The sequence below is a fragment of the Sparus aurata genome, chromosome 5, assembly GCF_900880675.1.
Source record: "Sparus aurata chromosome 5, fSpaAur1.1, whole genome shotgun sequence".
NCBI lineage: Eukaryota > Metazoa > Chordata > Actinopteri > Spariformes > Sparidae > Sparus > Sparus aurata.
The window spans coordinates 1444068-1461961 of record NC_044191.1 but is presented as its reverse complement, the minus strand read 5'-3'; the positions used below and the strand labels follow the sequence as shown (position 1 = coordinate 1461961).

Sequence of the window (17894 nt, the reverse complement as noted above, 5' to 3'; positions counted from 1 at the left end):
AATTACCAAGTCTGTGTGGTAAGAGGAACTCCTCTCTTTTTTTCATGTAAACCAATTTCTAATTATGCACCGCAGGGGAAGTTAAGGTCTGTTTTTTTGTAATTCATGTTTTGCTTACCAAGTGTAAAGACTGTTATTCTCCAGACCTCTCCCTCCACCACCCACTCACCACCTCCTTGTTAAACTTTCATGTTGGAATGGATTGTATAGTGATAGTTTCAAGCAGAAAATCCTCCTACCTTTATGATAAGCTCAAGTCCCTGTCGCTGGAGCCATGAGAAAATTGAGCACATTTTGCTCCAGCAGAGTGAGAAAAAGCTGCTCATGAAAACAGATTTTTTTTATGATTACACTTTCGGGGAAGGCTGTCAGCTACTATCGCTCTCAGCTTTGGCACAGATGCTTATTTTAAGTGATCGGGGGAGTGAATAAAAAAAAAAAAAAAAAAAAATATATATATATATATATATATATATATATATATATACATATATTTAGTGCCACATTTGGTGAAAGCAGTTGAATGTAACGGTCCTCATGAAACAGGATAATCAGACATAATATGTGTGGAGAGTAGGCTACAACCAACACATGTACACACACACACACACACACATACAAACACTCCCTGCTGCAATGCATGGCATAGAAATCCTCACCATATAGAATGAGCATGATAATGACTCAGCCTTATTTTTTTGTGTGTCTCAACCTGCAGGCAGGTCAGATCTGTAGCACGGTGAAGATTAAATCTTATCCTACTGTGAAGGCCTGAATGTGTATGTGAAGTGACGCTCTTACATTGTTATGTGACATTTAGATTAGTGAAAAAAAATCAAGAAATCTTCTTTCACTAACGAAAATCTAGATCATCTGCATATATTTTCACAACAATTTGGTATGACCATCGTCTTTGATGACTTTCACATTTATAGTGATTTTCTATAGAGCTCAATATACGGAAGCTTGGAGGAACAGTTCACCCACAAATAAAAATTCAGTCATTATCTAATAACCCCAATGTCAATCCAAAGTTGGATGAAGTTTCAAAATGGCATTGCAGCATTTTCCTAGGCAAGTAGGTGAGGACATGTTTTAAAATGTTAAAAGCAACTGGAAAAAAAAAAAAACTAAAATAATTCTATGTCTCCAAAAGCCTAAAAATCACCAATTCATTTGAAATATGTTATTAAAATACATTTTTAAAGTGGAAATCCTCACTGTAGCTGAGCTAAAGGCGCTAGCGCTCACAATCTTCAACCTTGCGTCAAGAGTGTAAATAATGTCTTTCCAAATCAATTTCAGATCTCAGGGCTTCCAGAAACTATACAAAATGAACGGTATGGAGCCATCTTATATATATATATATATATATATATATATAGATATGTATATATATATATATATATATAAACTTTTATATATATATTACAATCAGTCTCTGCTTAGTCTCAGAAAAACTAAGCTAACTAAATGTGCTTTCAAACAGGTGAGTGGTTATGAGCAGGGATGAAAATGTCAAAAGACAAGAAGTAGAAATTAAGTATTTCACATTAACTGAAATGTTTTAGGATGGATTTATAATATATGTGCACCCCAGCTTCAGTGGTGGAATATAACTGTAATTCCACGCATAGCCTCTGTGTTTTAGAGGCATCAGTGTACCACAAATCCCCTTGACCAACTGGAGCAATGCACCACTGTGTGTATACAGTACTCTGTGAACACGTCAGTCAATAAGGAACGCTTGCACTTTGAGGTACATATTATCTTTCATAGGAAAAGTGTTAAATTTGGTAGTGACTTTTCTTTCTTCTTTCACACCAGAACAGGGATGTGTACATGGATGTGCAGAAACAGCACAGCACTGTGATCAGTGTGTCTTAGCAGTAACTCCTATTCACAGTATGTGTTTTACTGTCACACAAAAATATTCCTAAAAAAAAGTTCACTAATGTTCAAATCAGATCAAGAGCTGTTTTTAGATACCTCATGGTTCCTTTTATCACTTGAAAATTGACGCTTATGGCACACACTCACTTATTAGTGAATAGTTATTTTACGTTTAACAAACAATGAAATGCTTCACAAACATTTATTAAGCAGTTGTAAAGTTCAACAATATCAGTTGCAACTTTATATAATTTATATCCAGATAATGTTTATTGGTGAACTACACAGCATTTATTGACTGTTTTCAAAATATTATAGAAGTCCATTGCAACTTTACAAGAAACAATTGCTTGATAAATGGTTCATAATGCATTTCATTGTTTTTTTTAACAATAACTAAAATATAATTATGTATGAATTTGCAATTTTAAACGATGATAATTATAAATTCATGACCATGTAAAAGGTTTAAATAGGGTAAATGAAATATCATGCTTTGAAGAGCCCACGTCAAACTGATACCATGTTTACACCAATATTAATGTGTAGGTGGGTTTTTCAAATGTAGGTAAATGCAGTAAAAAGAGTGAGGAGACAAGTTTTTCTTTCTGTGTTTTTTTGCTTATGTGTCATGTTTGTCGTCACGAATGTCCCAGAACAATGGGGAATGGCAAAAGGCTTCAGATCATATACCTCACCAAAATGCATCCAGAAGACATTAACCCTGTTTTAATAATTCTTAATCAATAACATTCTGAATTTGACACATTGTTTTTTTCTGGGGCTGATGATGGAAGCCGATAATAGACATCTCGCCCTTTTCCTCATCTCTGTTGAGAGTCGCACATGTGCAGTACTGATCAGGCAGCTGGTAAGGATTGGTTAGTGACACAAAAGTCAGTCACAGGTTACAGTGTTTACTTTTACTTCAGTCTCACTTTCAAGCTCATCACTGGCTGATGGATGTTGGAGCGTTGCTTGAACAGAGACAAATGGAAAGCTATTAACTTAACTTCAGCACATTATAGCATCAGTTGTGACAACTGGTGTAAATTAGTATGTCCACCTGGGTGTTGTGATTTCATCCCAGCTGATGACAGCTGGAGCTGACAAACACCTATGACTTCTGCAGTCATTTGATGCAGAAGTTAATGCCAATTGTACCCATTCAGATTAAAGACAAAAGCCAGATGTTAGCAGGTGTTTGTGTGAATTGCTACTGCTTCAACATTGTGCACATTAGGTTTTAGCTCAGTTAAAATCCTGTTCTTGACAAAGTCAGCTGAGGGTTCTACTAGGTAAAAAATGTTAAGATTAATGACATGTTGAAAAACGTAATTAGTTTGCCATAACTCTACACACACACACACACACACACACACACACACATACATGCAATAGAGGTCATTACCCCTAAGCTCTCTTCTGAAACAAATAGTTTGTCTGACCATGGTCAATTCTATTTCTAACAACAGCAGTTATGATAAAATGGACTGTAAGGCACATGGCAGTCAGAGGATATTGTAACCTGTGTTTAATCTCAGATTTTCAAAAAAAGATTTTTTTACAATCCTTCTAACAGTGACTCTTGTACAACAACATAAATACTGTGCTGGAAAAAAAAAAAAATCAAAAAATTAAGCAGTTTTCCCCCGCAGTCTCTTTCTGTAAACATTGAAAAATGCAAATCAAGTCTCCTCAGTTCTCAACAAGACAACATCAAAATAACAACAACTTCCATCTGTAAGGCTTGGCCGCCTCACTATGCAAATAGTCTCTAATGGGCTCAGAGCGAGATTAATTTTTTATCTTTATGTTTCCATTACCTTCTCTTTACTAATCCGTTTTATGTTTGAAGGAGTCAACAGTGCTCAGTTTTAGATCCAGCATGGTAGAGCAGAGGTGAGGGGGAAGGGGCTGGGGATGAGGCTGAGGTGAAGGGTCCATCAGAAGAGGCTAGTCAGCGTGGTCTGTGATGGGCTCCGGCACTCGTGGACGTCCATACCGCCCGGCACTGAGGTAAGCACGGAGGTGACAGTGGGCATGGTGGGGTTGGTCAAGTCTGTCAGGGTAGTGGGGGTGCTGGAGGGGCTCATGGAGGCGTTGGAGATCTCTGATGCTGGGCCCGACGGTGTACCACCTTGCAGCGTGGAGCCGTCAGAGGCCTTGTCCACCCCAGTGCTTTCCTGTCGCAGCAGGTTCCTCCTGAACTTAGCCCGAGCATTTTGGAACCAGACCTATGGAAATAAAATAAAATCCTGTTACTACAGATGCTGATCCAAACATTTAAACGCTTAAAGAGACTGGTGACCACAGGTTTCCACACTTGATATCCATGACATTTAGAATAGTATTTCTGATACTGTGTAATACAATAGCATACAAACTATCATGTGAAAGCATTTAAGAAGGTTAGTTCACTGAAATTACACACACAAAAAATGAAAAGGTTCTGCAGTGGCATCTCCCTGTCGAAAGTGTCCTTGTTGCTCTAGATATTCCACATGGTGACCCACAGGGGTTATTGCTTTTTAAGTCCAGTGATAACTGTCCACTGCATGGTCTGTGGATTGTGATGAACAACCAAGTGTTAAATTATAATTGTAATATTTTAGTGCGCAAACAAAATTTCAGTCACCTCCGGTGCTCCACGGGTGACATTTTAGTCTAATGTTGCTGAACGAAATCTTTAAACATGTCCCCAACTCACAAATACCACTGGCCGACTTACTTTGTTCAATATGTGTTGGTTAACTGATCACACTTATCCTTAAACATATTTGATTCCAAATGACTACTAATCATTTAATGAGATGACTGCACTGACAACCGTTTTCTAAAGCAGACTATTACAGTCTCTTCCTGAGAGGCATTCATTTAATGTTCATACAGATTAAAGACTGTATGGAAATGTTCTTACAGAAATATAATTTGTCACAGTGAACACACAGAACATCATGTCTGCTTGTTAGTTTATGCAGTATGTAGGCTTTTTAGAGCAGTCTCCACTTACAGTCATAATAAAAGTGACACTAATAAAAGCAGACATGATATGCACTCACTGTGTCTCAAGCATGTTTTCTGTCTTTGGAATTTCACTACTGTGTCGATGGAAGCTATGGCTGCCAAAGCGGAGGCAAAACATGTAAAGAAAAGACTCTGGTTTGTGTTGGAGATTGGTTAAGTGTGAGTTAATCCAGTCAGGTCATTTGTGGAAATGCTTGTTTGAAGACTTATCTTTCCATTTTAAGGACAGAAGTACGTGGTTGATGGGTGTACCCAACTTGACAGAGATCGGTGTTTGTTTTCTTCTGTCTGCCTAGTCAACATTGGTACTTTTCACAACCATGACCAGAGCTGCACACATCCAAATCTTTTTATTGGCTTTGTTATGTCACTTACAGTGATAAACCCACAGAGGCTTGTCACCCAATGTGCAGTTACCCCCAACTCTACGGAGCCGTTTAGCCTCTTTTATCTTATTATTTTGGTTTTCTGGCATGCCACTTTGCCTTTTTGCTTCACTCTCTTTGCTCCCATCAGGTTTGTTTTAAATGAAAACCAGCTGGTTAACATAGAGCATTTAGCTGCTAGATAAACCTCTCATAAGACAAGGTAGAGACCAAACATACATTTTAAGTTACATAAAAAGAAGCATAAATAGTGTTAATGTTGCTGTGTTTGATAGGTGTGTAAAGAAGCAACTTTTTGCCAGCGCGTTCGCTAAATCAACTTCATATGTTAAATATGTACAGTGAGTTCCGCAGCCCAGTCACCACAATAAAATGTTCGCAAACCACTGATACATACTACGTTGACATTACTACAACAAATGTGAAATCACATCCACATTACATATTTATGACCAGACTGTCATATCAGGAGGTGGAGTTATAGACAATAAGGTTGTCAAGCCAGTGACTACAATTCAAGATCATGTATCAACATTTTAAGCATCAAACCGCTGGATTTTTTTCAGGAAGACCTCGAGACATTTTCAAGCTATGTTTGTAGTGACAAAGAACAGATTATGTTTTTGAAAGGCATCCACAAACATCCTGTGGTTGCGACGTCAGATCTGAAAATGCTCATATGGAAAAGTTTTCAAAGGCAGTCAGAAACTATGCATTCTGTTGTTAATTTTTGAGGACCTGAGAAATATTGCAGCAAAAGGACTAAAATATGCAAAAAGTAAAGAGAGAAAAAATAACGAAGAAAAAATACAGATATGGTCCTTGAAACATTTTGATGTCAAAGAACTCCAAGCAGAACCACATTATCTCAACCTCCACCACCTCCTTGCCTCATGTTGCTGTTAGTTAAGAGCACACACCAGCCCTCCTGTCTGTTTAAAGTTTGTTTGCAGATGCTCAGACTGGAGTCAAGGATAAAAGAACACTTAAAAACACAAAGCCAGGGTGCTCTTCTACTCAAAAGTACTACAAAAGTTATAAAAGCCTTAACTTTTTATGGCTAGTTATTGGGGAAAAGGCAGTGGTAGCCACAGAAAGTAAAACCTTTTCTTTTATGTTTGCACATGAAACAAGAGCCTTGGCTTCCTGCTTTTGTTGATACTGTGAAAAGATAATTATGCATCTGTCCATGCTGTGTACAAGGAGGCGTAGCTGTAATTTTAGCCGTTCACTTTCTTCATCATTTTGTTGCGGGTCCAATGAACCAAGGAGGGTCTGCATCCCATTTTTGCACCAACATTCTGTTTCTCAATGCCCTTGATGTCATTTATTTTAACATTTTAATTAAATTTTTTACACTTTATTTTTGCTCACTTTTTCAATAAGAAATGTAAAATGAGATCTAGTGAGTGAGACTAGGAGCTGTGTAGGAGCGTGTTAGCCATGGATCATGACAGAGCCGTGGGAAATAGGCAGTAGGGAGAAACGCTTCAGCTGGAATAACAGACATGAAAACTCAAATGCATCAAAGCAAAACGACTGCTTTGTTTTCTGTGAGTGTTTAATTAAAGCAGCAGGATGATTTTTTTTTTTCTTCTCAGAAAAAATTTGATTCAGAAACCTTTTTGTCTCATTTTCTTCATTCTTCTCCTCAGTCCCCCAGATAAATTGCTTTCGTCTTTTGTAAAAATCAAACGCTCCACTGTGTTTTTCTCTTTGTTCATGTATATTACACAGCTTTGTGTTTTTCATCCCTCAGTCCTCATTGTAACATCACATCATGCGCTGAAATAGATTACATTTGTTTTTTTTATAGATTTCTTTTCATTTCCAGGTAATTTTGCATTCCATTGTGAACACACATATTAACTTTTGTTTTTCCTGGCTGAAATTACAAATGGTTTCTTTTCACTGCAGCTCTTCAAATCCATTTGTTTATTCAAAAGCAAAAAGAGAATAAAGAAAAGGAAAGAAAGAACAGAAAGAATGAAGGAATTTTTTTTCTGATATTGTTTAGCTTGTTTGCACTTTCCTGAATTTCCTCCAAGAATTTCAGTGGAATGAAAAACAGTACCATCTTAAAATAAAGCAGCTGATTTGGCTTCTTTCAGGAGAACCTCACTTCGTCTATTTTACACTTGGAAGCAGGCTGATTTGCATAGGAAAAAAGTAAAATTCTTTCACCCTGATTGGCATTTATCTTCTTTTCCCCTGAGCAAAGGACACGGTGGACTCGTCTGAAGAATGAGGCTGCTGTGGTTACCTGTAAGACCCGCTTGGTGAGGCCGGTCTTCTGGGCGAGCTGCTTGAGGTCCTTGGCGTCTGGGTTGTGGTTGATGGCAAAGTAGGACTTCATGGTCCTCAGCTGGTGGTGCTTGAAGGATGTCCGCATGCGCTTCGTCTTCTGACTGGAGCTGTACTGGGAGTCCCGATCCATGGACTCGCCGTCGTTCTCATTACAGCTGAGCGCTTCGGGCCGACAGGGATCGGGAGAGAAGAGCTGGTTAGACAGTTGGAACTACAATCTGACCACTAATCATCGTCATTTTGAATGGTTGTTTTTATTATTTTTACTTCTTTTCCACCCCTATTTTTAGGTACCAACATTCTCAAGACTCACTAAGCATGGGATATATTACATTTTTGAGAGCATAGAAACACCAACCAATGCACTGTAGAGACATTTTATTTGGTGCTTTAAACCTTCTGGGAGACCACATGTGAGTCCCAGACTCTGGGGTGCAACAATGCAATGTGATGAGAAAGGCAGGTGAATCAAACGTTTAGGTGCAAATATACTTCATTGGATCAGGGAACAAGAAGAAAGAAAGAAAGAAAGAAAGAAAGAAAGAGAATTATCTCAATGAGGTGATCAAGGCTGAGCGTTTGTTTTTAGAATTTGTACTTTTTAAAGATTTTTTGTGATTATCTGATGATTCTTTTTAATTTGTTGAGTTTAGGTTAATTTTCTCCATTTGAATCCAACAATCAATCTGAACCAAGATGACACTGTGACCTGACAGCTGTTCTTCCAGCTGCAAGTCGTCTTTCTGCAACTTGTCTGTCTGTCCCTGTCTACATGTCTCTTTTTCCTGGGAGGAGGTGCTAGCCTGGCTTCAGTAAACACACACACACACACACAAGCATTACACTCAACAACAACAACAACACACATGTATTTGTCCCAGCCTGCAAATTTCTTGGCAACATTCAAAGTGTTGCTGCATGCATAACAGTTCGTGTTCAATATCAGAACGCTGCAAATGATGAATATGAAGTGAGTGAAAACCATCAGAATAACACTTCACTTAATTAGCCCATACACACCAGGCAGAACAAATGCTGCTTTCTGTCTGAAGCATATGCTCCAGCATTTTAACAAAAAGCAGCCTGTTCTCTGCTTGTCTCCTCATCCTCTCACACAGTGTCTTATTCTCAGTGTTAACAGCGCCTCAGAGCTGCAGGCTGCTCCAGGTCTCCACATGTTCTCATGTGACTGTTCAGGTGAAGCGTTGATGTTATATCTGGCTGGAAACAGAAGAGGGCGCACTGCCTCTTCACTCCCTTTGTGACTGTGCTTCAGATGTATTCCCCTGTTTATGTGCTATGAACCCATAATGAACAAAAACTAGGAGATCATGTTGTTCAGAGAGTAGGTCTCTTTTCTTCCTTTTATCCTCATGATGAAACTGTGAGTTCTTAAAATTTTGAGATTGTATTTTCTTAAAGTGTCATTAATCGATAAAGCCCGGCACTGATAGGTGAAATAATTTGACTTGTTTTTAGAACATTCTCACTTGTATGATCAATTCCACCGATTAAAAAAAAAAGTGACAGTTCTTTTAAAGATGAGTAACTTGATCCAATTGGAAAACCAAAAGAAAAAAGCTCATTTGCATTTGAACCTGGTGAGAATATAATTGTTTCACTTGTTGCACATTATTTAAGCATAACTGACTGAACTGTCAAAAGTACAAATGAGTGGCACTCAGCAAAACTGACACACAGAAAAGCTGTGTTGCAGTTTCTGTGAATAGTCTTAGATTCTGACAATGTTTTTTTTGTTTGTTTGTTTTTTAGTGTACAGTTTGAAGGTTAATTATCGGAAGTCAAAGCATTACAAAAATTAGATTCTAGCCAGATAGTTCTGCTGTAAGAAAGTTCTTGTATTCCCTGCTCTCTCTTCCAGTGAATAACTCATCAAATCACATTGAACTCTGGTACACACCCAGTTTGGCCCAGTCCCAATGCAAAAGGGCTCCAGTAGTGTGTGTTTGGTGGTGGTGTGTGTGTCCGTGTTTGTGTGTGGTTGGAGGGGGTGGGGTGAAGGTTGGGGTTTGTAGACATCTATGGAGCCTGACAAGTGGAAAAGGGCGAAAGCAAAAGCCAGAACATCAAAAAAACTTTTCTTTTTATCCCCAAAAGAGGACATGGGAGATTTTTTTTTTTTTTTTTTTTTTTCAAATATATAACAGATTGTCCAAACTGAAACATGACAAGAAAACACCAGTTATTAAAAGTGAGGTTATCATTTAGAAAGATCCTGACTACATGAAAGTTTTTTGTTAAGAACAGCTCGACTGCTGCAGCTCTTTGGCTGAATGAAATATATATGGAGCTTGATGATAAGTTCATCCTCACATTAAGCTTACAGTTGTTAGGGGTGAATGTAACTATGGTCTAAATGTATTTCTTCTGCATGATTAGGTTAGATGCCTGATTTTACTGAATAAGAAGTTATTCGTGCACTATGTTTGCCTCAACGTGAACTTCTGCTGTTAATCCAGATTAAATACATTAAGGCAGTGTGATCTATAGACACTGCCATTGTTAGAAAGATGCTTTAGTGACAAAAAAGACACAAAACCAATGAGAAAATCATCACCAGCACAACTAACTAATGTAAAGATTAAATGGACTTTTAATTTAGGGTGAATTAAAGCATTGCGATAAAGTCTCTACAAAATCAATATGGAGCACAACGCGTCTCTAAAGGCCTTTCATATATTTTAAAGCATGGTGTGTTTGTGGTAAAGTTATGATAAAATAAGCTCCCTATAGAAATGTTATAGAGATTTTTAAAAAAGAGAGAGAGAAGAAAAACATCGTTCAGTTTTCTGTGTTAAACTTGTGATAAAGTCATTACCGAGGAGAGCACAGACACGGTATCAGCCCCTGTGGGAATGTTAAAAAGAGTTTTCATTAATGAAGCCTGTCAGTTTGAATCAGCTCGTATTCATGCTGTGCGGCTGTTCATTAGCACTGTGCAGCCACATTTACTTTACAATAGGCAGCGATCACTCTTTTTTTTTCTCTTTTTCAGTTTTCAACTTTTTCGTTTTAGACCTAAAATTATTATATTTGAAGGGAAATCTTCGATAAATCCGCATTAGCTGAAGCTATACTTCATTATAAACAGCTAGGGTGCTTTTTCTTCACCTTTAATTAATCACAACATCTTCGTCAATGGGCGAACAACCTCGCCTGGAAACGTCTGTCTTACCTGCGTTATAAGCAGCCAGCTCGGCTCCTGGCCCGGGGCTTTTCCTCTTCCTCGGCCGACCTTTCTGCACTGTCCCCACGCCGTTGAAGTAAGATAGTCCGAGCGTGTTGGCCGGGCCCAGGCCTTTGTGCGGGACAACGTCCGCGTGGTTAAAATGTGTCTGATATTCTCCCTGGATGAGAGTCTCAAAGTGCAGCCGACAGTACACCAGGCTGTCCTTCATGCCAAAGTGGTCCCCGGTGGTGAGCATCTTGCTGCAGGTGGTGCAGGTGAAGCAGTTGAGGTGGTAGACCAGGTCCCGGGCCCGCATCACCATCTCCGAGGCTGAGATCCCCAGGTGGCACCGAGCGCATCTCTGCACCGAAAATCTTCTGCGGACAACACAGAAACCTCATCAGCGGCTGGACATGGGGCCGGGACAGGCCGGGGCAGACCGGGACAGACTGGGACAGACCGGGACAGGCCGGGACAGACCGGGACAGGCCGGACAGGCCGGGACAGACCGGGACAGACCGGGACAGGCCGGACAGGCCGGGACAGACCGGGAAAAGCTATCTGAGATCTCATACAGACCGCTAAACTCAAAAGTAGCTATTTTGTGGGAGTTTTCACCCCACAGACGGTGTTCTTTCTTTCTTTCTTTCTTTCTTTCTTTCTTTCTCTCTCTCTTTCATTCTTTCTTTCTTACTTTCTTTCTTTCTTTCTTTCTTTCTTTCTCTCTCTCTTTCATTCTTTCTCTCTCTCTTTCATTCTTTCTTTCTTACTTACTTTCCTTATTTCTTTCGTTCTCTCTTTTTTGATACTTCAGGCTATTTCTTTCTATACAGTGCTTTGACAGCCGATGTATGGAGGTGTCTGGCATGAACACTGTAGATTGTGTCACAGAATATGAGCTGACATCAGTGCAGAGAGTCAGCGTCAGTTTCGCAGCCATGTTTTCCGGGCAGTCGGGTTTTTTGAAATAAATAATGTGTACTATACGTTCTGTTTTATTCTGAAATAACATTTTTAAATGACATTTTAGAACCTGACATGTCTACAATTACCTTCAAACACTCTCTCCCTGTCGTCTCTGGTGTTGTTTTAAGTTTAATCACAATAACCATAATTTGAAATCCACATTTAACTGCATCCATCTTACATTTTTAAAACCCTCAAACACTTCTGGCTCCAGGCCGTGTGCGCCCTCCTACCTGTAGTAGTCCTCCTTGCAGTAGATGCTCCCGTCCTTGCTGAAGCAGGTGAGCTCAGACTCCAGGTTGAGTTTGCACTCGCAGCACTTGAGGCAGCGCATGTGCCACTGTTTGTCCACGGCCAGCAGGTAGTAGCGGTCCGCGATCTTCCTGCCGCAGCCGGCGCACAGAGCCACGCGCTCGCTGGTCATACACGGCATGGACTGCAGGTCAACATGGAGGGAGGCACGAGGACACAAGCGTCAGAACATGATGTTGGGCGAAAAAAACAAACGACCTCAAGTGAAAACTATTCCGTGTGATAAAGCCATCCTAACAAGAATAAAAGCCTTCTCTAAAAATCCTGGAAAGTCAAATGACTTAAGAATCATCTGAGCTGCGGAGGGCCACAGCCACCAGTCACACACATGGCAGGATCACACACATATTGTAAGAAATATCATTCAGTCATGAAGAAAATTATAATAAAATAAACATGTTTAGCTCAACAACCTCGGTAGTAATAATAATAATAATAATACGCATAAATATTGTACCAGCATTAAAATACATCCGTTTGTTGAAAGGTGTAATTCATTTAACTCCATTCTCTAAAAGCGTGATGTCAGAAATTTAAAAACTTTCTTGGAATTTTGTTACAATTACAAAAAATTGCTCTGCTATAATAAATACTGCTGTGAAAAATATGAGTTACACTGCCTTCACGGGAGACCAGAGAGGGAACGATGAGGCCACTGTCAGCACAGACAGAACACAAAAACACAATCCAGTCATTTCACACACACTAACACGCCGTGTGTCGGCTCAAGGAATTCTTATAATTCCGGTTATTTTCGGTGAAGGACGTCAGTGACATCTCTGCTCTTCATTTCTCACGCAAAAAATAGTTATTATAATGTTCATTCAAAATAGGATCAAATCAAAGCTTTATGATAGAGGATTGTCAGTAAATAATATTTTTGAGAGGCCTGTAAAATAGACACACACGCGTGCACACACACACGCGCATATACACCCTCCACAAGTAATTTTGCAAAAGAAGACGGAAGCCGAGCTAGAATTAATATTTTCTCATCGCCGTCTTCTCTTTTTGATTATTTCTGTGGCACCACATTTAAAGTGATAACTTAAAGTTCTGTTCGTTGGTTTTCTGTATTTTTATCCAGCTGAAATAACTGTTTCCAAAATGAAAACACACTCTAACGCTGCACATTTGTCACATTAGAATAAAAGCTGCGGCTGTGTGTTGCTGTCAGTGTTTGACTTCATTTGCCTTTGTAAAAAAAAAAAAAAAAACACCAGTACACCAGTCACATTTTAGTTTGATTATTCACTGTGTTGTCCACGTTTAACGTGTGTTTTGAACGCATCATACAAAACACATATTGAGAAATAAATTGTTGAATTTTAAGATCAAATGTCATCGTGTTTCCTGGCTAATTGTTCAGCTCGGGATCGTTAAGTTGAACCCTTGTTGTGAATTAAACAAGTTTTGGATTTCGGGCTGAGGAATCACAGCGTTCAGGCCTTCTGGAGGAAGTTTGCCGGCACGAGAGGTGTTTAAATCAACGGAATAATAAACTGGGACATTTATTGGCCAATTTTTTCTGTGTGGATTACAAGTAAAAAGTGTTCTGAGCTTAATCAGAGTGCTTGGAGCAGCAAGAGTGCAGCCACTGTCACATGTTTCCAGGCTGCCATGCTGTCTGCGCTAACAAGCCGAGAGGGCAAAATGGATCTCCTACCGTCTCTGATTCCCCCATATCGATGGCTGAGCTGATGGCTGCTGACTCGCTCTTTCCTCTCCGGTCCATTTCTTCCACCACACCGTGCACGTCGCCTCCAGGGAGGCCATGGAAAAGCATCGTTGCCGCAGACGGTAGGATACTATAACTGTTCTCTTCGGATCTGCAAGCCAAGATGTCCATCAGAGGCAAAACCGTGCGCAAATTTATGCCACTCAAAATTCTCGCTTTTTTAGGTTTTCCTTTCTTGCCGTGACAAGTGAGAAATCCAGATCAGGGAGGAAAAAATATGTGGGAAAAATTGGACACGTGTTCTCCACACTACGTCTCATCTGCCAATGGAAACCGTCATCCGAATCTCTGCAGCTCTCATTATTAATAAGCTATGATTAATTCATAAATAACAGCACAGATTCCGCTTCTCTTACGGGAATCTATTTTTTCTCTCAGGTATGATATTATCTATTTGTTACCAATGACTCGCTCTATATTTTCTTTTCCATTTACGGTGAATAAACATACCAACTATGGAAGCCCCGCTGCATGGGTCTCAGTACCGATGCCTCCTCCTTGCCGGGAGTAATATTTCAGGATGTCGACAGTCTGCGAGGCATTGGCAAATCTCTCCCCTTTAGTGCAGAACAACAAGTAAGTGTTTAAAACTGGCCCTGCAAAAGCGGGGCAGCAGTCTTGTGCTGCATCACACAGTCACAAGAAACAAAAAAAGATATGTCCAGTAAAGCCTGTGAGGAAGGCTTCCTCCCCTCTCCAGCTTCAACAGTCCAAGTTGATGCTTACAGCAGCTGATTTCTGTCGCTCACACTACCTGTGCTCTGCAGAGAAAATAGAAAAATTAAAAAAAATACTCTTGGCTGTATAAAATCCCGCCGGCCTTCTGGGAGACGCAGTTTTCCCCTCACAGTAGTCTGTTTAGTTAATGTTTTGTCTTTTGCGAAGGAGGCTGCATACATGTGCGTAACAGCAGAAGAGGAGGAGTTGGCTTTACGTTGACTGATGATAGGCGAGTGTTTGCTGGCCCCCCAAAACCACCGTTCCTCCTTCTCAGGTCCCGGTTGGACTCTCCGCTCCTTATCAACGGGGCCCTGTTGCGTCACGACGTACCAGTTATGTTCATTGGCTGTTCCGTCGTCACCGAACTGTTCGGCTGTACTTTTACCGACCGGTCGGGGGGGAAAAAAAAACAGCCTCCGTTTTACACGGACCGCCGGCCACCGTCGTCCCTATCTGTCACTCCGGAGCTGCAGTTTGAAGGGTCCGTTTTACAGCAGGAGAAGAAGAGTGAGAGCAGGACAGAGCGTCAGTCCTCTGAGGTGCTGAAGCTGTCGTCTGTCTGTCTGTCTGTGCGCACTGAGGAGGTCTGCTGGGAGCTTCACTCCAGTGACGCGCAGAGAGGGTTCCACACAGCACCACACTGTTGCTGCTCTCAGCCTCTCCATGGCACCGAGGGCTCTGCACAGAACCTTCAGGGGTAGGCAAAAGTTCAGCCATAAATCAAGAACCACACAGCTTCGAAAAAGAAAGAAAGAAATCCATTTTTTGGTTCTAATTTCTTTTATTAAATAAACAATTAACAATTGAACCACAGAACAACCACGACAAACACTTTTACTGCAACTGAGTGTTGATTTAGCTTCTCAAAAACTGTATCAACAACTTTCTCTCATTCATTTCATTTCCCATATGTCCTGTATTGTAAGTGGAAGGCGTTTACGGAGATAATGATAATAATTTCAACTCAGAATTCATATACAAAAGCTGGAATTCGCAATAAAATAATCGTGGACGGATCGAAAAACCAGGCCCTTAAAATGTCAGTGAATGCCACCTTTCTCCAGAGATTTTCAAACCAAATCTGTGATCATTTACCACTTTATTGTTAAGAAGGGAACGTGTCTTTAATCACAGCAGCAGCTGATTATATCAGCGTCAATGTAAAAAAAAAATGTTTTAATAAAAATCACGTTGGCAGCTCTGAGTGTCATCGTAACATTTTATTATCCTTGATGCTATTTTATTTTTGATGTATTTACTTCCCACAGAGAGCTCCATCTCCTGAACTCCGCTCTGTCATTTGATGTCATGTGTAAGCCAGCGGCTTTAGTCTTGTGTTTCCAGCACAGAGCCAGCAGTTTGGTTCAGCAGCGGGGGCTGCAGCGTGAGGCTGAGCTGATCCTGGATCCGCTCTTTCTAATTAGCTCTCTGCTCTTAATTGGGAGGGGAAAGTGGACTTCGTCATCAGAGGACGTGTTTGAGGACCAGAGGAGAGGTTTGATCTCGCACAAAAGACGGCAGTTGCAGCGGTGTGGGAGAAAATTACACGTTATCACATCACTGCTCTTGCTGGCTTTGTTGATAGAAACTGAAGTCAATTCAAGCAGTTAGTGAAATGATTATAAACCACGTTCATCCAGACATTCAGCTGGCCTCGTATATGTGTATGCAGACGGTGGATTTATGCGCTAAAACATAAAATATTTTGTTGCTGTGATATTTCTCATCCCTTTTCTTTTCCTCGCTTCTTTCAGAAATACCTGCCCTGCCCCTCCCGCGCATTACAGCGTTTAGGCTATTGTGAAGTTTTATAGCACAAATATGATGTTAAGCTCCTAAATCCTCATGCAAATCAGCTCCTCTGTAATACCCTTAATTGAATACATGCATATTTATCATCTGCGTTTTCTCTCTGCTATAAGGCTGAGTTTATACATTAAACATATCGGCAGCGAGCATGTCTGCGGGCGTGTATGAAATATGATATTAGACGGTGGTGTAAGATTAGGGGAAAAATATCAGTTTGTATGTATTTGTATCAGAGGAGCCGACTGGCTTGTTTCTCTGATTTGATTAAAGTCACCTCTCAGTTTTTGGAGGAACACGTTTGCACAGAATGTGGAGATGATTTATGCTAATATAGGCCGAGGTCTGGGCTATATGTTGGAATATTGTCAGTATAATGTGTGTTCACAGCAGAGGAGGGGAAAACTCACAATATGATAATTAAAAACAGTATCAGGCGTGTTAAGGCAGAGCTGCGCCTGGTTAAAATAGTCCAATATTTAATTCATCTATGGTACATTTATTTAAAAAGGTAAAACTGAATTAATTACTGTTCACCCAACACATCCTGCTCCTCTCTCTCTCTCTCTCTCTCTCTCGCACGCACACTTTTCTGTTTTTTTTTTTTTTACACGGGGGCAGTAGACTCACATCTTCAGTGCTGCGAGATAAAAAGATGCGAGAAAGAGAATCAAAAGGCAAATCATCACCAACACCAGTAACCGTCTGTTGTCAGGGGAGCGTTTATTATGCTTTCACATACGTCCGTCTGTTTGTTCCAACTCACCATATACAGTGAGTGTATCACAAAAAGGCATCCTCACCCACGTTCAGGATTCAAAGTGTTTGTTGTCACATGCACAATGGGAACATGCTTCTCTGTACAATGAAATTCTTCCTTTGCTGTCTGCAGAATGCCAGCAGTATACAACGAAATATATACAACCGACAGATTTTCAGTAAAAATAAGTTGAGTAACTCTTAAATGAAAAGGTTAAAACGACCTTCCTCTGCATGCTCTGTGTTGAACATTTCAAATTTACATTTCAATAGGAAACAAATGATTCAGGATCAGTTTAAGAATACTTCACTAAAGTGTGGCTGATTGTTATAAAACAAATACTAATGATGACATCTGAAGCAAGGTCCACTGTATGGCCTTATTCTTGAGTGAATGATTCTGAATAAATGATGTTTTGTTACTGCTAAATGTTTAACTTTTTTCTTTAAGGGCTGGTTGAAACAATTTAAGAAAAAAAAAAGGTTTGGACAATATTATGTTATGAACTGTAAAATGGTATAATTGTGTCCACTGTAAGACTTTGTCATCAAGTTTATATCATGTAACTTTCCACTTCATTATTTCTGGTATTACCAGCAAATGTGGGCAATTTTATGGCGATACTGGATTTTTATGTGGTTTTATTAATTCATGTGAAGAGGTATCTTAATTAGTTTTTCTAAATTGCTACCACAAAGACAAATCTCAATTTCTGATAGTTTAAAAGGACAATATCGCAATACAGTATAGATAAATATTAAGATCAGGGCCAATACTTGGACTTTCGAG

At 39.9% G+C, this 17894-nt stretch overlaps 1 protein-coding gene across 3 annotated transcripts; it reads right to left on the bottom strand.

Moving 5' to 3' along the window:
* Positions 1 to 3404: 3404 nt before the first annotated feature.
* Positions 3405 to 15099, bottom strand: lhx2b (LIM homeobox 2b). 3 transcript variants are annotated; one of them, XM_030418371.1, is made up of 6 exons: positions 14270 to 15098; positions 13748 to 13910; positions 12003 to 12205; positions 10810 to 11180; positions 7570 to 7775; positions 3405 to 4130 (listed from the first exon to the last, which is right to left on the bottom strand). In XM_030418371.1, exons 2-6 carry the CDS (start codon positions 13865 to 13867, stop codon positions 3840 to 3842), a joined length of 1191 nt encoding a protein of 396 aa, XP_030274231.1. In that variant the 5' UTR covers positions 13868 to 13910; positions 14270 to 15098; the 3' UTR covers positions 3405 to 3839. The 3 variants fall into 3 exon arrangements, with proteins under 3 accessions (XP_030274231.1, XP_030274230.1, XP_030274229.1); XM_030418370.1 differs by having other exon boundaries at positions 10810 to 11177; positions 13748 to 15099; XM_030418369.1 differs by having other exon boundaries at positions 13748 to 15098.
* Between the last annotated feature and the right edge of the window lie 2795 nt (positions 15100 to 17894).